Here is a 14829-nt window from a genome sequence, read left to right as displayed (position 1 = left end):
GATATTTCTCCTTTTTCAGCCTTTTCTTTTCCTTTTGCTTAACCTTTTCTTCAGCAGTTGGTCTGTACTTTTGATCCTCTGTCTATTGTTAGGAATTCTCGAGGTCTGATGATTCAATTCAGTTCCTTGGCTGCTGACTAATAGAAAAGTAAAGCTTATTTGTCTGTGACATACTGTTAGAAAGCTCTGTAGCAAAGGGAGAAGCTAATTTATATAATCTTCTTCAGGACATCTGCAAGTTAGTATGTGACAAGCTTGCAAATAGCATTCAAGTTTCCTTACTGATGGGGGAAGTTAAGGGCTGAATGCTGTGGTTAGCTGTACTCAGCAGCCAATTCTGATGCTTATGTGATTTTTAAATGGAACCAAGGATCACACATCAGAAATCCTGAGAGAACTGTTGATGCCAGGGGGTCATGACAAGCAAGGGAAGAAGATGAATTTTCAGTTGTCACATTAGAATTCATATAATTGTCTTCAGTTCTGATGGACTTTCTCATTTGAAACCTTCAGAATGAGGATGAGTTCTGCTGGAGCTTTCTTGCATTTTATGCAGCTTTCATCCTTCTGCCTTTTTTTTTTTCTATTATTAAATGAATTTAACTAATCTGAATGAAAAGACTTAGAATTTTGGATATGAAATACCGTAGGACCTAGCCTGGAAACTCTGAAGCACTAAAATGTGCAGAAGAGATGAGTCACTGCTGTGTGACAAGACAGTTCTGTTTCTTTTTTCTACCAATACAGGTGGAAGAGATACTTGAAGAGGAGGAGGAAGAGGACCCTGACAAGGTTTACTTTTCAACTGATGATCTTCTTCAAGTTCGCAAATCAATCTTTCTTCTTTTGAAAAACTTCCTAAGACTTCTACGTAGGTTCTCCTTAAAAGAAAAACCTCAGTGTTTGCAGAACTGCCTGCAGGTAATTAGATTCTACTCACAGGACCTTATGCCCTCCACCACAAACTCGGTGCAGAACACTATATGAACACGGGAGTGTTGGCAGTCCTGCCTTTCACAGACTGGTCCCCTGAAGAGAGTGTTCTCTATAAATCTCAAGGCAGGGTACCTGCTCCGTGTCTGTATCTTATGCTTAGTGCTTGCTGGCTGGTGCCAGCTGGGCCATTCATGTTCCATTTTATGGCGTCAACCCTCACTGTACCCAGGGGAAAGACACACAATATTGAGCCTGGGGACTTTGGGGTCTGCTTATGTTCCGCATCATGCGAGGGACCATGGTTTCAGAGCTACCGAGCTCACGTTCTCTGTTCTGGCACCTAAGCAGGCCTGCATATCGTGTCCTCGTGTGAATCAGCTAAGCTTAGCTTTCTTTCTTTGCAGATCTTTGTTGAAATGACAAACTTTGAGCCGGTGGAACACGAGTTCGAGTTTTCAGCAACAATGTGAGCAATTAATTCTGAATGTTTATACAGTGCCTTGGAGAAGTAAAGCCCTCAGTGCTTGTGTTGTTATTATCCTGATTATACCAAAATGAAAGCATTGATTTCTTTCACAAGAGATAATTAGGACGTGTTCCACCTAGCTAAAAGTAAACAACATTTAGTGACTATTGCTTGTTTTCCAGTCAATGAGCACAGTTAATTGTAACGGTTGTAGTAAATGTTTCTCTGATGAGAGATTAAGACATCTCTTTGCCTTCTTTTGCTTAGGAACATTAATCAAGCCAAGTATATCCCCGAGCTGGCCTATTATGGGCTGTGGCTACTGTGCTCCCCTCTGCATGGTACAGAAAATAAGGTAAAAGCTGGACAAAGTCTTTAGAATTCTCAGTGCTCTATTGAAAAGTAGTAGTTGTTTGCTTCGTTCTCTTCACATCATGTTGTTGCGTATTTTTACTTATATATACATGTGTGCAGGTGTGTTTGCCATGTCAGAGGCAAGATGCTTTTTTTCTGCCCCAGTGCGTATTTCCCTTGACTGGGAGGATGATGCATTTCATGTGCGTTACGTCCTGGGCTTCACTGACTCTTTGGACAAATGAATTAAAAACAGAGGAGAGCTGCAGTGACATTAGATCTTTGAATCTTTAAAAAGAGAACTCCAGGTTACCGCCTGTGCCTGGATTTTCTTGTCCCCTGCTAGGTGGAGCTCCAGCACTATTTCTGTAGTGTGCTGTGGCATTCGGTTGTGCAGCAGAGAAGCATGATGGGATCAGGGGAAGCGTTATGCCCAGATAATGGAAAGCAGGGCTGAGGCTAATTCAGAGAACACTGTGTCATCATGGAACATCCAGTTCTACCAGAAATCTGTCTACAGCTTTACATTTTTATTTTGTTAAACTCTCCAGCATGATGTGTCATCTCCTGCTTACCTGTGTGTGCGCTCCTCCTATAGATGGGGCTTTTGAACTCTGGGTGTGACTGTGCTGCTGTGCTTGGTGAATTTGCATAAACCACCTGAGCTAGCTTTGAGCTAGCAAGCCAGGGTATTGGCAGCCGTCTAGTCAGGGAAACCTGGAGCTTTGTACACGCTAACTCAATACGAACCTGAGTAGCTGCCTAGCTTTGGCAGCCTTAGACCCGTGTGTTTCAACCTCTTTGGTTTCTCCATGCAGCACATGCTTTTCACAATGGTTTGCATTTGCAGTATCAGATCTAGTCATTCCCTTTTGGTCTCATCTTCCTTGTCTCTCCTGTTAGACTGCTCAGTGAGCCTCAAGGTGACGAGGCATGCTGTGGTCCCAAAAGTGCGGCGGGGAGGAAACTCCAAAAGTTCTAGTGCACGTGGCAGTAAAAACATGCATTTATTTTCAGATGTCTTCTGTTTGTTTTTTTTTAAAAAAAAAAAATCACATTCCAAATGGAACAAATCAGGCAAATTGAACTCCACTGCTTTGGAGGGAGTCTGTAGATGTTGTCAGGATGCTCTTGGGCCTTACTGGACTTGTATGAGAACGTTACAGCTAGGGAAGTTGTTTTGTGTATTATTGGGTCCTCTCTGAATTATTCTGCCAGAGGTCATGTTTTGTCAGGTATTATGACTTGGGTTGAAGCTTGTTTGGTTGAGAATTATTTCATAAACCTAGTTAAGAATGCTACTGTCTGCTCCAGTTGCTACTGAAGATGAACCTGAAGATAATCTTTCCCTTCCAGGTTCTTCGTCGTGTCTTCCAACGGATCCTCAATGTCATTCTGATGGTGGAAGGTGGTGCAGGTTCCAGACGCCCGGTTCTTGCAATCACATCAGCTGTGATCAGTGCCAGGAATCAGGCTGTAAAATTCATCAGGTGAAGTACAGAGCTCTGGCACTACCCTTCCTGGGTATGTCTGCTCTTCTTTCTGCTTTTGCTTTACTCTTTGGTTGATAAAGGGATGAGACAAAGTGGGACTGACTTTGAAGTTAGTGAAATTGGGGCTTAATTAAAATTTGTGTAATGGGAATTTACTGAACTTGCTGTTGAAGGGAAAATGAGGAGCTGTTTGACAGAAAAGTGACAATGATTGAAAGGAGGTACTTTCTGTCTGTTGCTTTGTGTCTTCAGTTCTTCAGGTTTCGTAACTTATTATTTTGTAGTTTATTATTGTGAATAAGATAAAATATTAATAAGGAGGTCATTTCTCTATTTCTTTGCTTTCTCTTGCTTAAAGATGTTTTGCCTTTGTTGATTATTCATGGGGATCTGTGTTTTTCAAATGTATAGTTTGTGCAGAGATCCACAGGCAACATTTAATAAGTAGATTAAGAATAAAGAAGCTTTTCATATTGCCCTTCTACTTGTAGGAAAGTACTGGAAGAAATGTTTTCTGCCTGCAAAGTCAGGTTAATGTATAAAGTAGGTAGGTCTGCTCTGCTCTCTGACAGTATCATTTACACTAGCCCAAGTGATTGCAGAATGTGCACCTCTCCTGACTTTCAGAATGCATTGCAAAAGGAATGTCCTATACTTGTTTTTTCTCTGTTACATAAACAGCCTTATGAAAATGTGCTGTTTTTTTCTTCTATGCAGTTCTGTAGTAGAGGAGCTGAAAGAAGTTGCCTTTCCTGTTCTTCGGATATTACTGCAACATATCTGCACCAAGGTATGCCACTCTTTGTGTATCGTGGGCTGAAGAACTTGCGTGTGGATATATTGCAGTATTTGTAACAGTTAGATCCATTTTTCATCATGTTTTATACGGAATTAAAATATTTTCATTGCTTGCAAATTTCTTTACAGCCCAGTCGTGTTGTGTGTTAATCTTTATTGGAATTTTCAGATGTTGTAAAAATCTTGTCACTTCCTAGGAGAATGCTGACACTTCCTCCCCTCATCTACCATAGATTGTACCCTGCTTCTGGCCTTTCCAAATTTGCAGTTGCATTTAACACTGTTTTAGTAGAGGAAAATGAGGATTGTGAGAGTTCTTTCATAGCTAACAATCCAAAAATTGCCATGTAGCAACACTGCCTCTTGATTTAATCTAAGCTCCACCTCTGCTTTGGGGAATTTGCTTTGCGTGTGTGAGTGCTGAAGTGACCGAGGAAGTTGTGATTGTTATCCCTGTGCTTCCTGAATGTGGCCATATTGCCTCATTAAATAAACAAATAATTCTCTTATGCTGTAAAATGCCATTCTGGCTTCTAGAGCAGAGCGATGAAATACTGTAATGTGCACTTGTTCCTGTTTTTCAGGTCCCAGATAAGGCTGATTATCGCACATATGCTGCACAGGCCTTGGTGAATTTGCTGAATAAACTGCCTTGTGTAGAGTTTGCTGACTTCATTGCTTGGCTTTATAAATACTCACAAAACAGTAAAGTAAGTCCATCTCCTTACTGTTCCAGAGTTCAGCCACAGCAGTACTGTGAAGATGAAAAGTTCAATCGCAGTACTGACTAGCATAGTTGTTGCTGATAACCTAGACTTTGACAAACTGAGTAGTAAAACCTGTGTCTTTGCTTACATTGACAGAGCACCTTGTACATTTTTTTCTTTCAGATTTCCTACAGAGTGTTTGCTCTTGATGTAGCTTTAGCTCTGTTGGATGTGCCAGAGAGAAACTCAGGCCTCTCCTTGTCGCTGGATCAGCAGAAGTTTCTAAAGCATCAGTTTTTAGTACAGGTCATGGTGTTTGGCCGGTGTTCGGACAAAGCACCCATGGTCCGTAGCAAAGCTTTAAGCAGTTTTGCCCAATGTCTGGAAATGAAAGGTGCTGCCACCTTGGATAGTATACAGGATTTATTACAAGGCTGTAAGTAAAATACTTAAAATTATGGGTAAATAGTTAAAATATTTCTGGAGTTTTCTGGGGAGTAATTATTGGGAGGCAGTAGAACTAGTTGCCAGGCTCTTTGAAATTTGCACTGAGTGCCCTTGTGTGTTGTGTCATAAAGAGAAGTAATAGATGAGTCTTGTTACTTGTGAAGCCTTATATTTGGAAGGCATTCCTTGTCATATATCTGCTCTAAATAGATTCGTGCATGAGATATCTTTGGCAGATATTTACCAAAAAATGAAATTGTACATTTAGAAAGAGATTAATTCTTGTCTATCAGTTGATTAAGACTTGAGTTGCCTTTTACCTCTGCTAAATTTGGTTTTTCGTGATTGGCATTCTGAACTCCCTCAGGTTTGGTAAAGGCCAGATGGCACAACTCAGAAGTGTGCATATAGCATCCAATGGTTAGATCACTTGCCTGAAAAAAATTGGAATGACAGAATATCCTGAATGAAAACGATTCATTTAATTTCTTTTTTTATTTCTTTTTGGCAGCCTATGACCATGCAGTCTTGGAAGCAAACACAAACAGTGCAAGTTTGATCATTGGTGCAGAAGGTATAGAGTCATTCTCTTATGATAAGCCTCAGACTTTTCTTGGCATGCCATTTTCTAAAAATATGTGTACCTATAAAACGTAGGGCATGCACGAAGCTCTCTGTCTAACAATGAGCCATGTTGCTGAGTTGAACGTAAGCCATTTTTATTCTTAAACTTTGAACTTTTCTTTCAGCTACATCCAACAATCCACAGAAGACCCTACCGACTTTCAAAACTATTGAGCTGACAGACGGCAACGATACTGCTGTGCTTGATGGTACATCAAAATTATACTGGCCTTTTCAGATAGCTTTTCAAAACTTTAATTGAAATAAGATTTTCTGAAGTGTGTTCATTGTCCGTTTTTCAAGGAAAGCGGAGAGATCTTTCTGTAGAGCTGTTAAAAACCACTTACGGGTGATGAAGGGGGTGGAAGTGCCAGCGATAAAGAAATACTATTTCCACTTAAGTCTGGAAAATACATTTAATCGTGAAATACTGATGTTCATTTGTACTAATGTGGTAGCAACACTTGTTGAAAAGCAGGTAATTTATCCTTTCCAAAAAGGATGGTAATTGATGTGGGATATAATACTTGTAACTCCATAAATTTAAGGGTAATTAAATCTCTTGCTCCAGTGCACAAAGAACTAATATATTTTCGCTGCATAAAACACAGCACCTTTGTCTAGCTCTGTGATGCAGGGAAGAATTTAATTCTCTGCCGCATCAGCTGTTGGCTGGAGTTGAAAGGAAAGCGTGAGGTTAAATGGACTTATGCAGAATGTCAACCCGATGGTTCTAATTTCTTGATGGCATGAAATCATCATAGAAGTTGGCTTTTGTGGCCATGATGTTTCTTTGAATCTCTTCAACGTAAAATCTCTTCTTCCTCACCTTTAGGCCTCTGCTGGTATCTTTGCTCTTCGGTTCTTGCTGTTCACCTCTCTTGAACTGCTGACAATTCAATTTACTGCTTAGTTCGCATCCTGCATTTGTGTCTTTGTTATATTTCTCACGCTGCTCTTCATGTGGGATCTCTCTCCCTATCTCCAGGAGCCAGGCTCCTATCTTCTCTATTGAAAGCTTTCTTTTAAAACATTTTGCTGATAAATTTCATTAATCTGCTTTCTCCGATAGAAACGTCCTCCGGGCCACTTAAGGTATTGTGCATTCCCTGTTTAGTTGCAGGCTCTGTGTGGCAGAGGATGCCTGGTTTTGTATCCGATACCCAGCTGAGCATACACTTGGCACTTGGCAAAACAAATTAAGAAAAGGATTGGATGAAAAAAGGCTGTCTGTGGCTCAAGAGGATAGCTGAGAAACAGTGCTCTCAGAGTCAGTCAAGGTGCATTAGCAAAGCTGTCTGGCACACACTTGTTTGGCTTATGCCTGTGCTCATTTTGCATTTCTATGAAGACCAAACAGCTCATATTTTAGAAGCAAAATAAATCTTAGCTGAGGATATTCAGAACTCGCTATATGCACAAGGGCAAAGATAAGAAGGGTAGGGATAATCTGCAGGGTGAAGTGTGCTCTACAGAATATTCAGTGCCCGACAGTGCATAAACAGTGTGTTCCCTTGCTAGTTCTCAGCCATTTAGGACTCGGTGTTTTTGTTTGTTTTTCCTATGTCACTGTGAGTAAAAATCAATGACAATTGTCAAAGTGTGACTAATTTAGCAGATTTAGTCACCTTCACAGGAGCTTGATTTTATATATATATATATATGTGTGTATGTATGTATGTATATATAAAATTTGGCAAAGTCTTGCAGTGAAAAGGTTCTGTGCTTTTTCCATTAAGCTATTCTCAGGAGGAAGATGCAATTGTAGTTACCTGCCAATTAAGAAAGTACTAATCAAGCAGATCAAAACCCCTTTGCCTCCTTTGGTAAAAACCTGCTTTCAAGCTACTGTTGGTTATTTCCCTGTGACTAATCCTGTTTCTTAATGGCAATGCAGTAGACCTCCAGATGAATCTCTCACAGTAACAGGTTACCAGACTTGGCATATTTTTAGGAAATCTTTTGCTAGAATTCTAATAAGTATTAATAAATAGAAGCCTTAAAAGCAAGAGTAAAATGGTTGAAATCAGTATTGTTTGTCAGTAGTCCACTTAAATTATTCAAAAGCTGAGAAATAGTTGTTGCTTTATGTATTCAATAGTGTGTCAGTTAATAAAATACTTCATTTTTATAAAGTAAAATGTATTTTTCCTGAGAATGTGCAGAAATATGTATAAACATGGCTGTGAAAAGTAAAACTTAAGGTTTAACTTTCCATTCAGTGAGGGGGATGTGTTCTGGTTTCCTTGCAAACTCTTGGGTTCTTTGCATCTGCCATTCTGCAACCTCAGGGAATTGAGTCAGATCCAAAATGGAGTGGTTTCCCCCTGTAAAACAGAGTAATTCATATATTAGTGCTTTTTGCTGTGTGGAGCTGTGAGGCATAACTCAGAAAAGGTTGTAGGCATTCTGAGCTCTTTGCATACAAGTTGCTCGATCTATCTTGGGTCTGCAGTGGATCCATTTATGGGCTATTCTGTGTGGTTTTCCCACATGTGGCAGAGTTACCTGTGCTGTAGACTTTGATTAGAACTTGGTGTGATTTCTCTTTCAAACTTTGAAGGTAGCCTAACATCTCTCATACAGGAAAATAAGTGTGTCGGAAATTACAAATCATTTCTTTTTGCTGTGTGTGTCGAATGATTTGGTACGTTGCTTTCTTTTGTAATAAGTCCTAGGATTTATTTTTAAAGTTAAAGAACTTGATTTTTTTTCTTCTGGCAGAATGGCAGCTGCAAAGAACCCAAGATTATTTCCAATTTTTGTTTTCTTGTTGTGCTTTGTTCCATCCCAATCTCTTTCCTCTGAAAGCCTTGGGGAACAAATTATTGCTCAGCCATGTTCAGAGCTGTGTCCCTCCTTGTTTCTGCACAGCGTACTGCATGTTAGCACTGCAAAATGGTGGGGGGAAGTCTGTCTAGGTGGGTATTATAATTTCTTTTTATCATGGTTTTGGATAGGAAAGAAAATCATGGCCATGCTCAGACTGAGAGCTGGGGATGAGAAAACCAACGTGAGGAAATCTGCTCTCCAGGTACAGTATTTTCTGTGTGCGTTCTTGTTCTGCGAGATTACCCAGAATGAAGTTAAAATAATCAGGCAATAACCAACTGTATGCAAGTTTGCCCATCTGTAGTTTTTTGCTATTCCTACCGAATGTGTATAAGCCTTAAAAAGGTCTTGTTTAAGTAAACAATGCAAGCATGATGATGAATTTTTTTTTCTAGTATTCTTCTTGCCGGCATTCACTTACTCCATCACTTAGAGAGCCTCTTTTCAAGTGTCAATAGCCATTCAACTTGAGTGACTTCCTTATAAACTCAGGCATGAGTGCTTAATTTTGTTTCAACCTTGTTAACAGAGACCTTAGGTTATATCTACCCTCCTTTTGAGGAATGCATTGCTTTGCTTGTTGCTTAATTCTTTTTAATTAAGTCATGAGCTTTAAAAGAGATTCTTCAATGAAAATTTCATCATTTTATTAAATATGCATCTGCTGTTGACTGACTTTATATTAGTCTTCTTTCCCCTGGTTCTTCCCCTTCAGTTCCCAGGCAGTTTTGAGCTTCTCAAGTGTAGGACTTATAATTGTTTTGTTGAGAGGCTTTTCAGTTCCCCCCCCTTTATCCCTGGGTAAGAGACATAAGTCAGGCAAGAGAAATGTCAGTTTCAAGGGGAAATTGTGACATTAATTCTATACAGAATTCTGTTTTAAAATCTGAATGACTGAAAGGTTGCTTTCTGTACTAAGTTCTGCCCAGTACTTGGAAATTATTAATATTATTCTTTGCTCTCAGTGAGATACTTGAATCTCTAGTTGAAGTTGGTGGGGAGTAGAATGTATTTTTGATTTGTTACCCAGTGCTCTTGGCCTGTATTCCCAGCAAAACTGTGATGGTATTTGACTTCCAGGTTTTTATGAATATCCTGAAACACAAAGTGATCCCTTGCACTACAGAAGATTTATCCACTCTTCAGGACCGTTGCCGGGACCCTGCTGTTTCTGTGCGGAAGCAGGCCTTGCAGTCTATAACAGAGCTCCTTGTGGTGAGAAAAAAATACCATGAACTCTTATCCAGACCTGAGGTGGATGAAGTGTAGGTTGAAATGAGGAGGACACAGGCAAATCTGGTACACATCAGTTGTTCATTCACCAAATTTCATTTTATGACTACATTTTATTTTTTTATTATCTTTTGACTTGAAGTCATAACTTACACATAGTTGTGATTTATGTAGGATGCTTCCAGCTGTTGAAAACATTTATATTCCTGACTGTTGATTTGTATGTCTTGGAGAAAATGCTTATGTTGCTGGCCTTCTCAAATTGGGGGGGGGGGGATATGAATCACTTCACTGAGATGTAATATGCAGATGATAGCACTGTGATATTTTTCCTCTTCTATTTATTCTTCAAGGTTTAGTAACTTCGTGTTGGAGCACAAGGATGATGTTAATCAAAACTCTTTGGTTTTAGTGTTAAATCATCTGCTGTACAGTTTTATTGTGATACTATTGCAATTATTTATAGGGTTTCAACACAAACCAAAAAAGCATTACAGCACTTTACCCCAGGTAGCTTGATCATAGTTACAATCAGTACCTTGTGTGGTGTCAAAGAAATTTGTTCCCTTGTCCCATATGCTGCCACATCACAGAGCTAGTTGAGCACTATGCTGGCTTACTGAAATGTATTTTAAAAGTTGATAGATGACTCTTAAGGTTTCTAGGCCTTTGCTGATATTACCAGGACCCCGATCTTACCTGTGCATATAGGACCATATAATAACTAAGAAATGTTTCTAATACGAAGTGCGTTTATCTCAGTCTCAGCAGGATAACGTCCTGGTGCAGAAGGCCTGGTTACACGGAGTTGTGCCTGTTGTGATGGACACTGAAAGTTCTGTTCAAGAAAAGGCCTTGGATTGCCTTGATCAGGTCTTGTTGCAGCATATAAAGCATTACAAGAAATTCCAGAGCGAAGATGAAAAACAAGCTCTAGCGTGGGATCTCCTTACCCTCCTGACTTCAGAGAGCCAGGAGCTGAGGTAAGTGTCTCTCTCCCTACATTGCTGGCGTTGCCATAACAGCCCTTTGTCTAGTGCCATGGATGTCTTTATTGCCTTTAGTACATTAGCATTCATGGACAAAATCCAGATTTTTTAAATTTTTGATTGTATTGGAACGTGCAGCTTTTTCTTTACAGTAGGAAATTGCCTGTTGACCAGAGGACTAGGATAGGAGCATGAGCTTACACTCTCAGCTCTCCTATTCCTCGTGTGACCACAGACCATTATGTATCGTAGTTTACATATTATTTAAATGCATGAGCTGGCTATTACACAAGGGCAAGAAACTAAATTTATTGGCGGGATTTTTTTTTTTAAGCTGTCTGAATTTTCAGCTTGAAGCAGTCAATCTAAGTGCATACTGCTGCTAGAGATGGAAGCTATCACATCATGAGCTGCTTGTGCTGCTCTGCCTGCTCTTAGGGCAGGGGAACTGCCAAACAGACACATTGGCAGCTGGTGAGAAGAGTGCAGTTTTGCTTTGTGTCAAGTAATTTTATTTGCTCTTGTTACCTGTGCAGTCTCGCTGAACTCTAGCGTTCATATATGGGAATGTCACTTGCTATTCTTGGTGTGTTGGTAGCAGCATGAATGTTAAATGGAGGTGTTCTGATGACAGAAGTAAGAGAGGATATATAAAGCAAGGAGAAGATCTCCTTTTATTAATTCTGATGTACAATATGTTACTTGTCTTATGACAAACAGAATTATTCTGCCTTTTGCAGAATGCTGTGGGATGAAGGAGAAGAAATGGGATAACACAGTATGGCAAGGACACAACATTGATCAAAGACAGCTGTATGTTTATTAGTCAACAGGGCATAATAGCTCCAAAATAGAAAATGAGATACTGGTTGCGCTGCCTTGCCAATCTGTACCACTGTCAGTGATCTAATTTGGGCTATTTCATGACATAGTTTGCAGAGTTGACAGAGTTGTGGCATCTTCTACTTCATGACCTTAGACTACCTTGCTTCTTGATAAATCTTAGAACTCTGTCAATATGAAGTGGGCTACGGCTAAACAGAAATATGGGCAGTTTGTGGTGCCTCAACATCATAGCATTCTATTCCATTATGGGTGTTCAAATAAAAACTGCTAGAAAATCTTTGGTACAGGTTGCTGAAATGTTTTCTTGATTCGTTGTGATACCAGTTCTCCTGTCTCGCTGACATGCTGCACTACGTTTGTGCTTGTGTGGCAGCTCTGCAATGTATTAGGACTGGTAACTGATCTGAACTGTAACCATCAGAGCAGGTAACTGAAAGAGAGACCAAAGTCCTGTTAGTAAAACATGTAGTGGAAATCTTGACATATCCTGGGAGGTAGGAATGTGAAGTGACAGCAGCTTTCTTGTGTTTCCCTGTGTATCCTGGACAGAGATGCTGGGTTTTACTGGCAGTGTCTAGGAGCAAGTGTTTTGTTCACTCCTCGTTTAACTTTTGTTTCTTTTTTTTCTTCCTTGTAGCCGTTACATGAACAAAGCTTTTTATATTTGGTCCCAGCAGAAAAAATTCTCTTCCACATTCATCAATAACGTGATGTCTCATGTGGAAACGGAGCATGCCGTGCCAGCTTGGATGTTGCTTGCTAAGGTGGCAGGTTCTTCACCCAAGCTGGATTATTCCAAGGTCATTGAATCCTGGGACAGTGTCAGCAGGTATACATGTGCTTTGAACTCTTCCCTCCATTCTGCAGGAAAGAGGCAGGAGTAAAGATAAGGAGGAATGCAGGGGAGCACTTTCTGTCCTACGACTGGCAAAGTGCTGCTTAGATCACCATTCTTTATTCAGACAACTGGTCTGTGCAGCTAGGAAGCAGGTGTAATGGCCCACAGGTTTGTGCAGTAATGAAGTCTTACATTAAGCTTTTGGTGTTTTCATTTGGTTTGACAAGTCTGCCTTGATAATACAGAGCCAAGGTGAAAGGATTTTTCTACTGTGGTTTGGTGGTGTTCCGCAGCATTAATTTTGGTTTGTCCACGCTGCTGTTTTTCAGGCAGCAGAACACGAGCACTGACACTATAGGACATATACTGTGTGTCATCAGTCATGTCGCAAAGCACCTCCCTAGGAGCACCTGCGAGAGGCTGATTGGTGAGTGACTGAGAAGCTGCAGAGTGGAAGGCAGAGTTCAATTTTGTCTCATAGCTTAACAGTTATTTCTTCTCCACGAGCACTGGATTAGCTTAAAAAACACTTGTTTTATGTGTGTGGTCTCCTTTTCAGATAACATCAATTGCTGGCTGAGAGAGTTTCAATGTCCCCTGGAGGTGATTAGCCCAGCTGTAGAAACTCTGCAGAAGCTCTGCCATGCATATGCAGATGTACCAGAGAAGACTCAGGTGTGACTTAAAATATACCTTTTAAAATAGTTTGTCTCACACCTGGGAGGGCTGTCTCTTGAAGGCAACTTCTGTCTCCAGTCTGTTGGTTGATCAGCTCACTAAACAAAGATGATCTTTCTGCAGCAACTCAAGTCTGTTCTGCTTAGCTATCTTACTTGGTACACTGCAGATTTGCTGGAGAGCATCCTCTAGCTAAGGAGAGCATCCTCTAGCCTTGTAGAAATCTTTCCTCAGAATTTTTGGGTTTCTGTTACAGCTGAAATGCTTTGCATTTCTGTCCAAGTTTATGGCATTCCTAAAGGAGAACTATTGCTCTGCTACTACAGTAGCAGCTATTTCTTGGGCTTGGTCCAGTTAGAAGCCATAGGTTTATCCTGTAAGCTCTGACTATTCTATACCAGAGCTTCTGTAGATACATACATTTTCTAGGCCTCTTTCATGAGCCCAAACATGGGGTTAGTAACACATCATTTGTACTTTTTTTTCTGCCAAGTTCCCCATTTGCTTTATGGCATAGCTTTGTTTAGTAGTGAGGTGAGCTACATTTTGCTGGTAAAATAGTGAAGTCAGCCTGAGCACAGTCACAGAGAAGCTAGAACTAGTGCAAGCCTCTCTTGCTAATGATGTATGTGTTGTGATTCTCTTTTAACATCGATGACAGCTATTTTATTATAGGCATCCCAATGAATTTTAGTAAATAGTGTGCGAAACTGCATGTGCCATTCTTCAGAGGCCAGGATGGATTGATGGCTTGGTTTGTTGCTTTTTTGGTTGTTGTTTTCTTTTTTTTTTTTTTGCATTGTTTTGTTTTTTAAATTGACAATCTGAAAATCCTCCCTGTTAGATACAGTCATTACAATATGTTAACTTGCAACTGAGTGCAGGTGTACCTCTACATTGGGTACTTCAGCAGCTTTAACAACATAACTGCCATACATATATGTATTTAGTTTCTTATGCTACAATTTTTAGATGGTAGAAAAAAGACAAATGATGCTTTATTCTCATTCACAATCTGGCAGATGACTGGCTTTTTTGGTTCTCCCTCCCGCTTGGAATTTGCATAATATTTTCATTTGAATGGAACCACAGTTTTGAAACAACATTTTAAAATTCATACAGACAACCTCAAATGCACTGGATATAAGTGGAAAAGTCACCTAAATTCTTTTTGTTTAAACCTATGGGATTTCTGTAATGGAGTAAACTTAGGCCTGTGGATCACTGAAAGCCAAGTTCTTCAAGCTGTTTTGGCACTTTGCGCAGGAAAAAGGCTGTCAGACGGAGTCTGATGGATTTTGACAGGACCTAGATTATTAAAAGTATAGAAGGGTTTTCAAATTAAGGATTTGTCTGTGGAGATGTATCATGTCTACATTTTGTTTAATTAATTAAGTGCCAAATTCTGTTTTGTTATGGAACAGGAGCTGCTCGACCAGGTATATGGAGACTTAGTAACCATCTGTGAAAGTTATATTTCGAATATAGTCCTCAAAGAAGATGGAGCGGAGCAATTGCAAGAAGATCTCTTTGTAAGTTTGCTTTCCCTTTGTGGACTGGTCAAATGACGTAGGTATTCTCAAAATGG

The 14829-nt window shown here is 40.0% G+C and overlaps 1 protein-coding gene across 2 annotated transcripts in view; it reads left to right on the top strand.

The window, feature by feature from the left end:
- NCAPD3 (non-SMC condensin II complex subunit D3) overlaps nt 1-14829 on the top strand; it is a 28595-nt gene that overhangs the window by 2219 nt on the left and 11547 nt on the right. For both annotated transcript variants that reach the window (XM_035346002.1, XM_035346003.1), the window contains 16 exons: nt 748-921; nt 1341-1402; nt 1670-1757; nt 3113-3246; nt 3967-4039; nt 4632-4757; nt 4938-5190; nt 5713-5775; nt 5951-6034; nt 8786-8859; nt 9738-9872; nt 10653-10873; nt 12363-12554; nt 12893-12990; nt 13123-13238; nt 14666-14773. In XM_035346002.1, coding sequence (XP_035201893.1) covers nt 748-921; nt 1341-1402; nt 1670-1757; nt 3113-3246; nt 3967-4039; nt 4632-4757; nt 4938-5190; nt 5713-5775; nt 5951-6034; nt 8786-8859; nt 9738-9872; nt 10653-10873; nt 12363-12554; nt 12893-12990; nt 13123-13238; nt 14666-14773 — 2001 coding nt within the window. The remainder of the gene's footprint in view (nt 1-747; nt 922-1340; nt 1403-1669; nt 1758-3112; nt 3247-3966; nt 4040-4631; nt 4758-4937; nt 5191-5712; nt 5776-5950; nt 6035-8785; nt 8860-9737; nt 9873-10652; nt 10874-12362; nt 12555-12892; nt 12991-13122; nt 13239-14665; nt 14774-14829) is intronic.

Source organism: Oxyura jamaicensis, chromosome 24, assembly GCF_011077185.1.
Source record: "Oxyura jamaicensis isolate SHBP4307 breed ruddy duck chromosome 24, BPBGC_Ojam_1.0, whole genome shotgun sequence".
Lineage (NCBI taxonomy): Eukaryota > Metazoa > Chordata > Aves > Anseriformes > Anatidae > Oxyura > Oxyura jamaicensis.
The sequence above is the reverse complement of the archived record's forward strand: the minus strand, read 5'-3'. Positions and strand labels throughout refer to the sequence as shown.